This window comes from Solanum stenotomum, chromosome 7, assembly GCF_019186545.1.
Source record: "Solanum stenotomum isolate F172 chromosome 7, ASM1918654v1, whole genome shotgun sequence".
NCBI classification, from domain to species: Eukaryota; Viridiplantae; Streptophyta; class Magnoliopsida; order Solanales; family Solanaceae; genus Solanum; species Solanum stenotomum.
The window spans coordinates 9283872-9302090 of NC_064288.1; the positions used below are offsets into that span (position 1 = coordinate 9283872).

At 30.8% G+C, this 18219-nt stretch overlaps 1 protein-coding gene across 1 annotated transcript; it reads left to right on the top strand.

Annotated features, from left to right (window-relative positions):
* Positions 1 to 1223: 1223 nt before the first annotated feature.
* On the top strand, positions 1224 to 8380 carry LOC125870932 (uncharacterized). Its single transcript, XM_049551481.1, has 6 exons — positions 1224 to 1330; positions 2600 to 2693; positions 4374 to 4540; positions 6678 to 6776; positions 6860 to 7011; positions 7785 to 8380. Exons 3-6 carry the CDS (start codon positions 4376 to 4378, stop codon positions 8170 to 8172), a joined length of 804 nt encoding a protein of 267 aa, XP_049407438.1. The 5' UTR covers positions 1224 to 1330; positions 2600 to 2693; positions 4374 to 4375; the 3' UTR covers positions 8173 to 8380.
* The last annotated feature ends 9839 nt before the right edge of the window (positions 8381 to 18219 follow it).

The window sequence follows — 18219 nt, forward strand, 5'->3', positions numbered from 1 at the left end:
ACAAAATGATTAGGAGGTATTATTTAACTTTATTATCCGGGTTTCATCAAGCTCTTTCAATTTTTGGGGAATTCATTTATTCTTTCAAAATTATTATTTTTAATTTTTAATTTATATGAAAAGAAGATAAATTAATTGATGATACTTTCAAAATTTTAAATTTTCTTAGAAAAATAATTAGTTTTGTTATCACTAACTCAACAAAGTTTAGAAAATAATGAATTTTTTAAAGAAAAAAATCACTGGAAGGATGGAATTTGACGGAAGAAGAAGAAAAAAAGAAAAAAAAAGAGGATGGGAAGGGAGGGACACAACTTGACGAGGGTAGAGAAGGATGAAAGTGAAAGGTAAAGAAGAAGAAAGAAAGAAAGAAATGGACGAAAGATGTCAGCTTGAAAGTGGGGGTGGATGGGATGTGATGGAAGGTGAAATGAAATGTAAGATGAAATTAAAATAAAAGTAATAACAATAAAATAAGCAAAAGTAAGAGAGAGAAAAAAAGGTAAAGAAAAAATTAAAATGAAAAAAAATTATATTTTAAATTAAATTAACACATGTCACATAATGATTGGTGTGTGATAACATTTGTTTTTGAAAAAATGAGATTGACCCAAAAATAATGTAATAATTTCACTTTAAAATTGTTAAGGGGGTAATAGGACGCCTACATAGTTAATGTGTTTTTTTGAAAATTCAAGACAACTTGAGGGGTCACTTTATGTTAATAAACAACTCTCTCTAAATAATTTGTACGCTAATTTATTTAAATAAATTTACTAGTACAAATATAAAACATATAATCAAGAAAAAAAACAAATGATTAAAATGATTTGAGGGATATTTTTGTCTTTACATAGACTTATCCATGATATTAAATCCTATTAGTAATGCATTTTCTAATACCATGTAAGGTGTATAACTAATCCATGAATTCGTTATACATAGATTCAAATTCTGATCAAACACAGTACTATATAATACAATACATAATACATGAATTATTTCTCATAATAATACTTCCTACCAAACGACCCCTTATTGCATTGAATAATTAATACCTTTATGAAAAGTTATAAGTATTTTTTTTTAAATTCCTCTGTTATTGAACTTATTGGTCACCTCGAAATAATTTTAGTGAAAAGCTATAGAATATGGGTCGGGTCATAAAAAAATGGTTGCCCACCCATTTGATTTCTTTTCTCGGTCTGCAATCTTGGCTTCTAAGTTTGGATCTGCCCTTCAACGCCTTATTTGTTAAGTTTTAAACTTGCTGTTTGAGATATTCATTACTGCTACATTTCAATTATCTCTGGTTTTTTCTGCAGAAAAGGTAAAATTTTCTCTTCCTAACTGAGAAATTTTTGGATTAATTATTGTAACTAAGGCATGAATTATATATATGATCCTGTCTCGTAAAAGTTTAGCATTGTGATTTTTCTCTTTTAATTGATTTCTATTTTCTCTCTATACTAGTAAGTTCGAGTTGGGGAATGATTTATTGTAGAGATTTGAGTACTGGTGTTATGGATCCATGGCATTTTCCAGACATAAACAAGACAGAAATGAAATGCAATTTGAAAATATTGATTTTATGGTTTCCCTTTCTGCTCTTGAAACTTGTAAAACCTGCACCCTTTTGTGTAACAAGATATGAGATATTTTGCTGGTGTAATTTAATTTGAATCGGTGGCGTGGAACAATGGATGTTTTCTCCCCAGCTATAATAAATTGATTAACCTTTGTGGGAAGTGATCTCACACAGTTGTTGTCTAGTTCTACAGAGTTCTTGGACCTAAATTAATCACCTGTCTTTTCTCATTATATGTTTGGATTGCAGTTATCCATGTAGTGGCTACTTATTTGAGCACCAAGTCTCCTAACAACTTTTTCGTTTTTTTCAGTAAGGGGGGGTGGGAGGGATTTGATCAAGTAACTAACTTTAGCAGTTTTTCATCTCACTACTGCTAGAAAGAGATAGAGGAAGCTTGGAAAATGACACTTGTTGTTTACATTTTGTGGTGATGGCAATACAAAAATTTAAAGTCTCCTCAATGAATGGAATCTATCCCATGTTTAGCAAATAGGGTTTGCTCTTCTTGGCAATTTACACTTGGGAAGATAAAATTTGTTCCTTGTCTGTATTATTAGACACTGTTGATTTACTTAGGTAATATGGCCTGCTGAGAATTTAGAAATAGGTGTGTTTGGACACGCCTACTTTCTTCATGAAACAGATTCTTCTGAAATTGGAAGGAACTGTGAAACTCCTATTGAAAGAAGTAAAGAAAACTGAGAATTCTAAAAGTCAATAAACTAAAATAGATTTCTTAATACATCACAAAACCATCCTTCGTTATTTATGTGTTGTAATTTGTACAGAGCCTGACTTTCAGCTGTTATATGTAGTGCAGTATGTTGTGGGAATTTTAAAATTTGGTTCATCCGGTTGAAGTGGAAATTGCATGGCAATTGTTTTAGCTTCTCTCGTGTGAAAATAAAACTTTATTTTACTTTACCTGATCTATAGAAAAAATGCAACCTTTATTAATTGGTTAGTGTTTGAAGATCTTTATTTTTAAAAAGTGCTTATTGCTTGCAGATAATTGAAAAGCCCAAGTGCACAATTACGTGAAGCTTTGCCTTTTGCCAATTGGGCACACCCATTTAAATTTGTACAGTACTATTTCAGTAAGGTTAGCATCTCAATTGTCTTAACAACTATATGATAGATGACCTTAATTTGTGTCTTCGTGATGATACCTGCCATCACTATACATAAAAGTTCATTAAACTCTTTAGCATTACACTTTATTTTACATGTAGTGTTGCACCTGAAATCTCTATTCATTCTTTAATAGACTCATTAAAAATCCTCATTAGTGCACGGCAAGCTTATGATATTTACTGTGGCATCATAATAGCCTCTAATAAAAAAAAATATCCAGCTATTCCGAATCACCAAAGTATGCTAGGCTGCTCTCCGAAGACATATGCAACCCCTATACCCCCCACCCCTAATTGATTCCGTAGTTCGGATTATAGGCTCCGTAATCAGTTCCCTTTTGTCTCTTGAATGTAGAACACATCAGGACATCAACTTTACAACATGCCTTTTCACATCTCTTGTTGTAATTATTTAAAACTTGTTACATTTCATGATAGCATTTTAATTTTCACGGGGTTATGGAAGCATCATCTCCTTACCCTCGTCTTGTTCACACCTCCATGGCTTTTCTCCACTTCCTCTCATCATAGATGACTGAGCACTCTAAATATTTTAAGTTCCAACCTATACTACTCTCATGAAAGTTGATACCTGTGATTTTAGCATTTTTCTTTTGGTTGCCTCTCTGTTCCTTTCAATCTGTGCCAGTTGTCATTTCTCTTTCTCGAAACTGTCAATTTTATTTAGAGAATCTTCCAAAAGCTCTGCTTTCTCAGACCCAGCAAACAGTCTTTCCCCTTCCTATTCTGACTCCATCATGGAAACCATGTACCTTTGATACTTCCCAGTAGCTGGACTGGGTTTTGTCTTCATCATCCCCTCGATCAGAAATATGCTCAGGAAGCAAATATTAGACATGTATGATTGCACATTCCCAGAGTCTCTTTTCATGGTGGCAGATTGACAGTTCCTCTCTAGCCATCTCTGCAATCTTCTCGTAGTTGCTTTGAATTTCGGACTTTGTTGTGGAATTTGCTTCTTACTCCCTTCTCCAATCTCAAATAGATCATCAGTCGAGATGGAACACTCCCTCCCCCATTCCAATCCCATGTGCTTCATCATCTGACAGCAGTTCAAACAAGGCCTCTCCCAATAGACATCCTTACTCTTGACGTGGCTTAATCTTTCACCAACTCCTATAAACTGGTCAAACTTGCCCGCCAAGCATGACTTTAGGTAATTCCTTTGGTTCTATGTTTCCATCAGCCCTTCTTGTACTCCACTATTTGATGTGTAAAGCGTCAATATCACATTTCAAGCTGTCATATCCTAGGCGTAAGTTTGTGTGTAATTGATGCTATTACCTGCATGCAAAAGATGGGGTCAAAGCTTCCTTCTTTCATCACTTCCTTTTCTATCCAGCTATTACTCTTGAGCTTTACCCTTAGTTGGGGGTGTTTAGAAGGTATGGTGAAGACTTGAAGCAGTGATTAGTAACTACTTCAGCTGTACCTTTACCTTCTTTACACTTGCTGCTTGAAATTTCGACTTCTTTGCTTCTTGTAGCTGCAAAATTTTCTCTAAACACTATCCTATCAATGTCTGAAATCGGAAACAGAGAGCCGCTACTGCTCATGGCTTCCAATCAAAGGATTTTGCATATGTTGAGTTACTCACACTTGTGTTGAAAAAACCACACATATTGCAGAAATGTATGATAACCTTGGAGCACAGCCCGGAGGACCGCCTGCTAATACACAAGCGAACCCTTTTGGAAATGCATTCTCTGGTGCTAGCTCTGGGTTCATTAGAGGTGGATTAGGGGCTTATGGAGAAAAAATTCTTGGATCAAGTTCTCATTATGTTCAAAGCAATGTAAGTTTTCCCATAGTTTATTTTATTTGTATAGGTTTCTTAAAAATAATGACTCTTATGTTAATAGTTGTTCATTAATCATTAGGTGGTGGAACATATGCTAGGAATATATAATGACGTAACAGTAGGCAAAGGAATGTTGTTTCTCAATAGGCGAAGGAATAATGCTTTCTTTTTCTTTCTTTATTTACTTTCTTTTATCTATAGTCATTCCACCATAGTAATAGTTTTCTTGTAAGATTTCAATTTGTTTTGTTGTACTTCGATTTTTCTTTTATAACTGAGAAATTCCCAAGGGCAAGTAGCACACTTTGTCTTTACTTTGATGACATCATTCAATAGGCATTGTTACTAATACAGTAATGTAAGTGTGATTTGAACTTTGAGCTGAATTTCAGATGTAAGGGGGTTCTTCCATCCATCATCATATAGTGATTGAAATTTGGAAACAAGGTGAAGAAAATTCCACTCCTTAATAACTGCAATTGATGAGTCAGTATCACTCAAATTGGCATCTACCTGAGAGCAAAAAAACTATATGACCTCTGCTTAGAAGAAGAGGAATAAGTGGTTAAAGGAGATGGAACCAATAATAATAAAACTGGAAAATTATTGCACCATCTTCTGATTCTACTCTTACAAATTGGTATTTGCCTCCTCGTTGATGTTTGAATACTCGTAATGTCTTGATGTAAAGTGTGCGTACCAGATTGGATGGAATGATTGTTAACAAGGGCGATTATTGAAATTGTGGGCGCTTGTATGTGACATAATTATTTGTGATCCCTAAGGGGGTGATGCAGCGCTCTAAGAGTTGGGGTAAAATGAGGAATGAAGATTCAAGTCCTAATAGAGGCGACACTCGGTGAAGATTTGAATTAGGTACCTGTGGATTAGTCAAGGAGGCACACAAATGACTTGGGTACCACCATTATAAAAGAAAGTAACATTACTACATAAGTCTGTGGGATTATAGTTTATTTAGCAAATGACAGGCATATTGACCCAGGAAATTACCCTGATGGTTGATCAATGAAGGAGAAGGTGATTAGAGAAGGGGCACAGGGTGGTAAAATGCTGAGGGAAGTGGAAATGGGACCGGAAAAGGGGAAGAGATTGGACAGAGTATTTTGTCTTGCCAACAGTTGGATTATAAAGTACACTGCTAAGGGAGGGAAAAAGATTTGCCCTCACACAGCAAGTGATATAGATGCTTTCTTCATAAATGATATATGTATTTGTCACAAAGAGTGATTGAATTAGAGTTGCTTTTGTGACTGAAGCATCATGCAGAAACTAGCAAAATAAATAAAAGAAAGAATGAGGAAACCATCAGTGGAAATTAAATAAATTGCCATACTTTTTAGGGTTTGATAATGCAACAGTATTTTAAAACTTTCTTTTCTAAAATATAGTTTTTCCTCTCTTGTACTTCAAAGTGTTTTAGCAAACAGAAGTCTCATGTGCATCAGGATTTTTTCTGTATTATCAACAGCAACAACAACAACAACAACAACATACCCTGATACCCAGTGAAATACCACAAGTGAGGTCTGGGGAGGGTAGAAAGTATGTAGACCTACCACTACCTTGTGGAGGTAGAAAGGCTTTTTCCGAAAGACCCTCGGCTCAAGTGTAATTTTTCTATATTATCATGAGCCGCAAAAATGTCTTTTCGCCTTTGAAGTGCTTAAAAGCTAATTTCTGAAATAGTCAGGGGTTCAGCAAATACTTCTCTCACCTAAATAATTCTAAATGATAATTACATTCTTAGTGGAGCGTTCACCTGCTTCCGTTCCTTGCACTTAAATCGCTGCTATCCCTCCCATTTTGCTTCATCGTTGTTGCAAATAAAGAAAAAAATATTTATGTATTTCATGGAATCACATCGACTGTAGTGATGTTTTGGAACAATAAGGTTGCGCAACACAATAAAGATATTTTCGATGATAGTACCATTAACTGCCTTATTTCAACATTTTTAGTGCCCAAAACATCTACCATTCCATAATACTTACCTTCTTTCAGATAAAAACACCTACCATTCCATCCATAATATTTTATTTTTGGATGACACTGATTGTGTAGCTTTGCTCGTAGAAATGAATTCTAACTTGCAACTTTTTTATGTAAACAGGTAAGTAGATATTTTTCTGATCCCCAGTACTACTTCCAAGTGAATGACCACTACGTGAGAAACAAACTGAAAGTTATCCTTTTCCCTTTCCTACACAGAGTAAGATTTTGTTAGCCTTGATCTCATTGGAGTATCTCTTAGCATTATGTTCCCCTAGTAGTAATCTTCTCAACTGTATGCAGGGTCATTGGACAAGAATCACAGAGCCTGTTGGTGGCAGGCTATCCTATAAGCCCCCTATCTATGACATAAATGCTCCAGATTTATACATTCCGTTTATGGCCTTTGGTACTTATGTTGTTCTTGCTGGCTTATCATTGGGTCTGCAGGGGAGGTAGGCTTATTGTTTCGTTGAGCTTCATTTAGGCTTTGAATGTGGTGGTTAGTAATAGTAATAAGTACATGATCTTTTACCCATCAAATATCTGTGTTGAATTTGGTAATGGTTGCTCACCTCATATTTGTTGAAGTGCCAAATGCCACGACATTTATACTTGAACATGAAGTGTATGAAATTTTAAAATGTTTTCAGCAACAGTACTTAATTCAGTTATTTGCATGAAGCTATCTGCTACACCAGATGATTTCGTTTTGTGCTAATCTCCTTTAGGCCATCTCGTCAATCCCAATCTAGGTTCCTTCTTTGGTTGGACAGTATGACTTGGGTAACAATTGAAATTTTGTTATATTAGATTGAAGTGGGTCCGAAAGGTAGGATTAAAATTAACATTACAGAAAGGGCATGTGATATCTTCTAAAACTGAATTATAAGAAGATACTCCTGCCAAAGAGTATATAAAAGAATGTTCTTTAGGAAAGTAAACAAATCTTGCAACTCAACAGAAAATACGATAGTTAGCTATGGAAAAAGGAGTAGTTTTCGGCATGTCATGTCAGATATAATTGGTGATGTTTCCTTGATTTCTAGCTATGGTCTGTTTAGTCATATTCTACCCATGTGTATGCCTCTTTTTTGATGTTCCCAGTGTACTGCAAATTGTGACATTTTACTTTCTTGCAATATCTTCTGTAGTGTGGAATACCTCCCTGCACTATATCCTCTTCCTTTTGCTTGTGTTAATTCTTAATCTTGTCATATCTTGTCAGGTTTAGCCCAGAAGCTCTCAGTTGGCTGTTTATCAAGGGATTGGTTGGCTGGTTTTTACAAGTTTCGTTGCTGAAGATGACGTTGTTGTCATTGGGTAGTGGAGAGGCTCCTCTCCTTGACATTGTTTCATACGCAGGATATGCTTTTGCAGGATTGTCCATAGCTCTTTTGGGAACAATTATATCGAACTATTCTTACTACTTTTTGATGCCGTGGACATGTTTGTGCATGGGAATATTCTTGGTGAAGACGATGAAGAGAGTTCTCTTTGCAGAGGTGAGGACATACGATTCAAGTAGCCATCATTATCTCCTATTGTTTATTGCTCTAGCTCAATTTCCTCTTCTCTTTTGGCTTGGGAAGATTAGCCTTAATTGGTTCTTATGAATTACATCTCCAGTTGTTAAGGTGGTCTGGCGGTTTATGCTTTTCGAGAAGTAAAGCAATCAATTTTTTTTGCATTCCTCGTCACTTTCATGTTCTATTCTTGAATTCTAGAGACATGTAAATGAACTGATTATCCACTTACTCCACCTAAATGTGTACGTTATTCCCACTGGTAACAGAAAGTACAGGGAGAAGGATTGAACGATGATTCTTTTGGTAGCATTTTGGTCGTATGGAACTAGATTTATGCTCTCATTATTCGATCTAATTCAGATATATTCATTCCGTTACATGAAAGTGAGGCATTTTAATATTCTCTAATTTTCTGTTGACTGTTGTACAAGTACATATGTGATGGTTGAAAGAAGTGAAAATACACCTGAGCCAGGCTTACAGTTGGGGTTCGGTATTTTGTTCCTTCATGTGAAGGAACAGATGCGTTATCTGTGATTCAGCAAAATCCAACTTGTCTCTGCAGGTCTGCAGATTTCAATTGGGATAGCACTATCCTTTATCTTTTTGATTAGGCAGAGTTGGTCTGCACAGTAAAGATGTGTGTGTCACATGTTAGCAGTAATGAACTTTCCCTGCCACAATATGTAAGATTATAATAACTAATTCCAACTTGGGCTTTGATTACCTTATCTTTGGTAGGAATAAAAATTTCAGAGGGAGGTCTAAAGAAATGACAGACACCCTGCTCTGAAAAGTAGTTGTTATAATAATGACTATTTTTCAATCATAGGGCTACAATATGGACATTGGTGAATTTCAGATCCTAACCATTCATTCCAGATTTGTAAATATTACTATATCTTTCTATAATAATATAATAATTCTTAGAAATACGAGTTTAGTACTAAGAATTTTGAAGGATGAAGTTTGAAAAAACTAGATGAGTAAAGAATGAATATTGATTTGAGTGAGAGTAGAGGGAAAAGCTTGACAGGGTGGGTCCAAGCTCTCATGGAATCTCATCTGTTGGTTAAAGGAGCCAACATTGCACGCAGGATTCTTAACTTCCGCACACATTACAATAATTTCTCTCTCCTGGATGTTTGCATTATCTGAGTATAAAATATTACTACTTGATCACTTTCATTTTATTTCTCTACTAGGGAACTTATTCGCGCTTTGCACAAAATAAAAAAAATTACATCACCTGTTTGGTCATAAGAAATTATAAATTAAAAGAATTTGAAATTTTTTACTTTATTTGAATATTAATTTGACCATGAAAATTCAAATTGAACTTTATTTATATTTTGTTTTAAGCAAATATAAAAAGAATTATGTATAAAAATAACTTTTTGACAAACCTTTGATTATATATTTGTTCACCCAGGTTATTTATATATATTTAGTCTTTGCTACTCAAGAAATAATTAAATGAAAACATGATATAAAAAATTTCTCAAAAAGACATACTTTATTATATCACTCAAAAAAGAATATAAACTAAAAAAAAATCCATCAGTTTTCTACTCATACTCACCACTCTAATAATTTGAATTCATGAATTGAAGATGTTTCATGAAATGTTGCTATTCATTTGAGTGTAGGTGTAAGTATAGCGATGTTCAAATTCTTTGATTAAGTTATAAAGTTTTTAAAATTTTTAAAATTCATAATACACAAAGTAATATTATAACAAAAATAATATGTTCAATCTATTTGAGAATTTTTAGAAAAGACAATGAAAAAAAATATTATACTTCATCAACTTGGTATATAAGCTAATAATCCAAATTAGTATAGGAATTGTATGACATATTAATAAAATAAATTGAATTGAATTGTCATATTGAAAAAAATCAAAACAAACATGAGAAAAAAGAGACACTACAAAAATTCAAAAGCCACTTCATAAGGCCATTTCTTACATTTTCTTAACATAAATTTATGTTAACATATTTATTGAATTTCAATTAACATTGCAAGTTCATATGAGTTACAATCTTTTCACCTCATCCATTTTCTCGTATTCCTCATAAATTTACATTGAATATTCTATTATAAATATTAAGTACCAATGTTTTTGAATGAATATTAAATTATGTTTTCAATCTTCAATTTTTTTTTATCATGTGTCCAATTTATTTCACAATTAAAGTGTTAAATGAAAAAAGGGTGCAAATAATATTTTATTTCATAAAAAGGTATTATATCATCTTGTCTATTCCTATCTATGTAAAATTATGTGTTAACTTAAAAATATCTAAAAATTGTCAATGCGTATGTTTGGCCTTATAAATTAATTAAGAATGTGTTGGCATAGCCTTTCTAATGCCTTATTAATTAATTAAAAATGTGTTGGCATAACCTTTCTAATACAAGTCAAGCTTTAAGACCATGATGATTTGGATGGTGGTAGAGCTGTCATTATTTCTGTCTTGACAATTATATTTTCTTCTTGAAATTATTCGTTTTTTGATTATTTATTTTTTTGTATTGTTAGGTTTTTTCCTTCCTCTTTTTGAAAATCGGATGAAATTTTTTTTTTTATTGAAAAAAAATAATTTTTAAGTATTATGAAAGAACACATGGGAAGAAATCAAGACATTTTTTTTTAGAAAAAGACATTATGAGATTAATATAATATAAATTTATATCACTCATATTATTTGATGAAAATTTATAAAGTCAAAAGAATTGATGGAAAATAATTATAGATCATGAAAAATTACAAAGAAATTATTTAAGAAAAAAAATAAAGGCAAAGGAAGAGCATACAAAAGTTATTGCATGATGAAAACTCACACGTCAAAGTCGCAATTCAACATAGGAAATAATCACCTACTCAAAGTTATTGCATTCGAAAGTATAAATACATATCAAAATTTTAAATTAAAACTATAAAATAATTTATGCATTTATATTGAATAAAAGAAAAAAAGGCAAAGAATAAAATGTTTATTATACCTTAGTGACTTAGTGTAGGTTTACTTTTCTTGTCCATCGCATTGGACATAAAGATAATTTAAATCATTGTCAATTTTTTCTTCAACTAAATGAATCAAAGACAAACTGAAATAGGAAATAAATAATAAAGTACTTGAAAAGTATTATATTTTCGAAACTCCGAAACATTTTTCACACTTGCATATTTATACTACTTCTAAAACAACCAAAAAAGAAAGAAGTGGGCAAATTATTACCTTGAAAATGCAACTTTATAACCAAAATAATATTTAATAGCAGATATCTTCACGTAGATTTTTGTCTCTTTGAATTCATTTGTAACAAATCGCATATCTATTGGGAGACAATGAATTTTCGTCGTATATAATTACATTGAACAATTACAAAGTATTAATACATCTTTTTCTAGTCTAGAAGGTAAATGCAATTAGATGTGGCTATTCAAGAATCAAAACATATTTCAAATTAATCTAAAGAAGTAATAATATAAGTAAGAAAGTAGACAAAAAATGTAGAGAGATAAGATAGAAGAGCTTTCTTATTTTTCTGAGTATATTCAAGTGTTTCTCAAATTTTTAAGTGCATAACATAATCCTCAAGACCTCTATTTATATTGTTACATTAAGACATATAAAGAGATAATAATAAACATGACATTAATTTTTGAGAATGTGGGGAAGATTAAGGGGTGTGGAAGATAAAAGAGGAGGTGGTGGAGGTGTGAGTTTATTCACATAATGGTGCAATTACATCTTGAAATTATGGACATCTACATTAATATAACATATTTACAATAAAACATTAGTTATTCAACAATTATATAAATATTAATTACATTAAAAATGAGGAGAAAAACTAACAAATGCCCAAAAAAAGGAGAAAAAAGATAAATAGGAATGAACGTCATAGATAAGTGCCACATCACCTTGTCTACATTTAGTTATATATATATATATATATATAAATATAACATATTTACAATAAAACATTAGTTATTCAACAATTATATAAATATTAACTACATTAAAAATGAGGAGAAAAACTAACAAACGCCCAAACAAAGGAGAAAAAAGACAAATAGGAATGAACGTCATAGATAAGTGTCACATCACCTTGTCTACATTTAGCTTTATATATATATATATATATATATATATATATGTTGTCATTTTCTTTTCTATATAATAAGAAAATACCCACAAGGCAAAAAAAAAAAGAAAAACTGATGAGACTTTTAATTTTTCAAACTATAGGAATTGAGTGGAGTAGTAAATTTTTAGACATTCAATTTTGTACATTAAAATTAAAATAAATGGAGGAGTGGTAATTGTCATTTTTCTTTTTTTATATAATATTAAAAATAAAAAAATACTTGACATGTGAAGAGTTTTTGATATACATAAATGTTCCTTCATTAATATAATATTTATTTATAATAAATTAAATAATACTTTCACAATAAATTAAATATTTTAAATATAAAAAAGGGCCAAAAAAAAGAGAAAAAGGAAAAATTGAAATGGAGATCATAGAGAAGTGCCACATCACCTTCTCTATGTTTCTCCTTTATATATATACTAGACATCGGAGCCCGTACTAGCACGGGCCCAATATGTGTCATTTTTTGTTTCAATTTATGTGACAAAGACAAAATTAAAGAGTTAATTAAACTTTAATATTAATTTAAAATAGTTTAAATTTTTAATTATTGTTAACTATGGTAAACATTTTTTTTATGTCTTTTAACATTCTAAATTGCTAATTATTGTTGTATGATTTGTAATATCTTTTACGCAATTTTGAAATAATAAAAGTTATTTCTTCTTTCTCAATTTATGTGGCACTAATAAAATTTCGAGATTCAATCAATTTTTTTTGTCTTTAAAATATTCTATTGTTAATTACTGTAAATTATTGTACTTTCTAAGTAATTTTTAAATAATATATATTATTTCATTTGTCCAATTTATGTGTCACCGATAAAATTTGAAGAGTTAATAAGATCTTTTACATATTTTTATATCTTTTCAATATTTAAGTAAATAATTATTGTGATTTATAATATTTAATACAATTATTTAAAAAAATTAAAGAACAAACAAAACGAATTCATCATAGGAAAATTACCAAAGCATCCTTGAATACATCAATAATGGGTCCCACTTTTTGTTTAAAAAAATATGCATATTGGGAGGATATTTTTGTCCAAAGTGGAAATAGAATAAGTATAAAACATTAAAGTCTTTTAAAATTTAAAATTGTTAATTCTTATTGTATGATTTGTAATACTTTTACGCCATTTTCAAATAATAGAGGTCATTTCTTCTTTCTCAATTTATGTAGTACTAAAAAATTTTTGAGATTCAATCAATTTTTTTTGTCTTTGAAATATTTCTAGCTGTTAATTACTGTAATTTATAGTACTTTCTAAGGAATTTTCAAATACTATATATTATTTCATTTGTCCCAATTTATATATGTGTCACAAGTAAAATATGAAGAGTCAATCAGATCTTTTATATATTTTTATATCTTTTAAATATTTAAGTAATTAATTATCGTGATTCATAATATTTTATACAATTATTTAGTATAGTAAAATAAATTTAAAAGAAACAAACAAAACGAATTCATCATAGGAAATTACCAAAGCGTCCTTCAATACATCAATAATGGGTCCGACTTTTTGTTTTTAAGAAATTGCACATTCGAAGGATATTTTTGTCCAAAGTGGAAATATTGTGTAAAAAATGTGTATTTATTGTGATTTTGAATGTTTTGTGGGGTAATAGGACGCACGCAAAGTTAAGGTGTCTTTTTAAAAATCTGGGACAACTTCAAGTATCACTTAATGTTTTTTCTGAAAATCTAATTTACTTTCGTAAACTATGTGTCAGATCAAAATTAGATTAACAAATTCAAAAGGAATGAGTAATAAATAGCTCATACAATGACATATTTATTATTTATATAAAAGAAGTACTCCTTTTGGTTGAAAGCTAACAAGATAGTTACAATGTAACTAAATACTATAAAAATCTTTGCATTGTGGCTTATTATATATATAGATATATAGATATAGATTTTACTCCTAGTGAATTAAATAATATGAAATATGTGGGCGTAGCACAAAGAATATGATGCACTTCCCTTCATTTTTCTCTTTTAGTTAATCGCATTAGAATGATGATTCTCTCAAAATTTTACGTGTTTTACTTCAAGTTGTAGAAACTTCTGCTTATATCTTTTCGTCTTTCAATTATTTAGTGTTCTAATACATTCACAACACATAAAGGATTGTTTGGTGACTGGTTAAAGTTATTCATGTATTACTAGTTTACGTAGTAGTTATTTTAACTTCTTTCTACATGAAATAATACCTAAATGACTCATAACTAGGGGTGAAATAATTATCCGCTTGAATCAGCTCATGTTAAATGAATTAGGTATCCAATCATTCAAAAATGGTCAAACATGATCAATTCATATTATCCATCATAAAACATGAATAATTCATGAATATAACCACCAATTGCACTCCCCTTAAAAGTATGTAACATATAAAAACCTTTAAAAAACATACTCTTATTAAGGGTGTGGTATAAGGAAAATATTACTCCCTCCGTCCCATTTTATGTGGCACCATTTCCTTTTTGGTCAGTCCAAAAAAGAATGTCACATTTCCTTATATGGTAAGTATTTAAAGGTACAATTCATCTTTTACCCATGTTGGTCCCACTTAATCTTAAAATAATACTCCAATACATTTATGAGGAGAGAGAAAAGTGAGTCTACTTTTTAAAGAGCAATTTAGTGAACATTTCAAAGTCTTCATTTATTTCTTAAACTCCGTGCCCGATCAAATATTGCCGCATAAAATGAGACGGAGGGAGTACTTATTTGAAATGTGTTCTCTAGAGAAGAACATAAATATTTTGCTTCATACCAAACACACCTTAAAAGAAAAACGATAAGAAAAAAAATGCTTGTAATCTAGGAGTACTTATTTCTTTTACATAATAAGAAAACAATTGATAATATGATTCATAATATCTATTGGTCTACCCCATCTTTGATTCGTATATCAAATATGGGTTATTCGAATATTTTAATTTATGTATTTTTACTTGACTCACTTTTTACATCTATATTGGTTTAAGAGGGTTCAGCTGAATCCGCTTCGTCAATTTTTTTTTGGTTTTTTACATGAATAAATTCATTATAAAATGTTAGAGGTAAACAAAATGAGCCCACTAAACATAATGAAGAAGCATGGTTCAGTAGTCTAGCAAGACTAATTACATGTTCTGATACCCAAGATCCTATCTCAATATAGGCATTAAACGTTTTAGCTTTTAAAGTCATTAATGGGTGAGTCCAGGTATTAATTAATAGATGCAGTCATATTGACCATCATAATCCTAACTTCTGCATTATGATAAGGGATGTACAAAATCGAATTGAAAATTGAACTAAATCATAAAATTGAGTAAAATCAGAAAAAAAATCCGACTTATGGTCTGGTTTACTTAGTTTGGTATTGGAAAAAAAAATTCCAACTATACTTATATTGGTTTGGTTTTAAATAAAAAAAGTCAATCCAAGACCAAACCAACCGACATTACATTTTCAGGGTGGTTGGACGATGCTTTTATTATAGTAGTGTTATGTATGACAAATATATATATACAACCTATAACATTGTGTATAATAATGTATATACTATGTATATTATGTGCATCACTATGTATAATAATGTATATGACGTATATAATGTACTAATATTTCTAAGTTTTGAATTTCTTCTTGTTTACAACTACCAGAACAACTATTTTAAACCAATAAAATTGGAAGTTGAATCCTTAAATTTTGATATTAGTTTTGCTCTTTTCTATTTTTAAAATGAAGAACCCTAGATTTTTTTTTTGTTGTGAATATTTTTCTCTATTTTGTTTGACAAAGAAATTGCAAAGGGGTTTGGCTCAATCATGTTGACGTATTTATTTAGGAAAGATTTCATCTTCAAGAATTCCTCAATTTGTGTAAATCGCTATGTCATGAAAAAATTTGTTAATGTTTACTATGAGTTTGAATTGTGGTGTGCATATATTTTAAGAGTTGAGCAAAGTGCAAACTATTTATTAGGATTGTATATATCTGTAACGTTTTTATATTCAAATGTGTATTCAATTCAAACATTTTTAATCATTATTTTTATTTTTTTGAATAAAAGGGGCTAGACTTACCATGGAGCACCATCCATGACATGTTCACATCATCTACATATTATCACCTATTAAGATATATATTTATATAGAATAATTTCTGAAATGAGAGCAACTTCGTAGTTTACTCCTTATTTGATTTAGTAAGCATTTGGTAATAGGATTTGAGAGCATGATTTCAACAAATTTTGTAAACTAAAGTAAAACTTGATCAATAAATTTATATTTTGTAAACAAAAAATTCATACGTTGAAAAATATATTTATAACTACCTACAATATCTACCAACCGTCTATTTCAAATGTAAACAAAGATGTGTAAGTTGGTATTATAAAAAAGTTGCTCTTTCCGATTCCATAAATCTTTTACTATTGAGTGATTCACAGTCATGAGTTTATTCTATGCTAATAGTACAACAACATATCAGGGGTAAGTTCCACGAAATGGAGTTTGGAAAGGCCAGTAGAGTATATATAGGCCTTATTCGTACCTCAGAGGTAGATATCTTGTTTCTAATAGACCCCCGGCTTAAGAAAAAAAGTCCAGAATAATCTAAAAAAAAAGTAATGAAAATACAAGAAACATCAAATAATAATAAAAATAATAGATAGTAACACAATAGATACTGCAACAAAATGATGATCGAGATATAAAGAACAACATATAGTAAAAATTTTTGAAGGAATGAAACTATAAGAACAATACTACGACTACTAATATGAAGGGACAATAAGACGAAACACGGCTACATACTGACTTTCTGTCCTAATTTGTGTCTTTCATACCCTCCTATCTAAAGTCATGTCCTTGCTAAACCGAAACTATTTCATGCCCTGTCCAATGATCCACTACTTCTTCAGTCTACCTCTACTTATTCTGAAACCATCCATAAAAAATCTCTGGCACCTCTACTCTGAGGCATATGTGTATCTCATCTTCACATGTCCGAATCATCTCACCCTCACTTTTCACATCATATCCTCCACAAAAAGCCACTCCCACCTTGTCCCACATATCCACATTTCTTATTCTATGCTAATAGTACAGAGCAATAATAGTGTCTATGAATAATCTAATCCAATGTTTTTGGTTATGGATATGCTCAAGTAAGTGTACGTCAACCCCAGGAACTGAGCCATCACCTTTATCACTTAGAAAGTGAGAAAACAAGTGAGCAAAGAATATCTGGTTGCAAAAAACTGTAAAGCTAGCTATATATTGACTTACAATTTCTTCATTATAACATTCTTTGACAATTTGGAATAGCAGGTTGCAACTCATAGTCTGACAAAATATTCCAATTACATGTTCAGACAAAACTTCAACTTCAAATCCTTTTAAAACGAGGCCTTACTATAATGTGTTTCTCATTATCCATAATGTGTAATTTAATTATACTATATCATTCCTCTTAGAAAAAAATGGTCATTTCTTGCGTTATGCCACAAGTAGATAAATCATTTTGACATGTCAGATTCAAATTAAAGACATATATATTCTGTTCTTAGAGCACTATCGTTCTCAATATCTCCAGTGCATCAAATATTCGATATACTTGGACATGTAGTAAGAATTGTGCTTTAGCACCACCAAGGGGTACCTTACATTCTTAGGACCACCTAGGTTAAGAATAAAAAAAAAATATCAATTTTTATTCTTATCTATGACAATAAAAAAAAATTACTAACAAAAAAAAAAGTGGTAGTACTTTATATTTTAAGATAACGAAAGGACTCAACTTAATTAGGATCATAATTTGACAAAATAATGTTACTTGAATGATAAGTAGTTAAGTACTTTCTACTTTTAATCTTAAGATTATAAGTCTGAGTTATCAAGAGAATAAAATGATGAAAGCTTTGAAGAAAAAGTTAAATAATAGAATAAAATTAGTGATTGG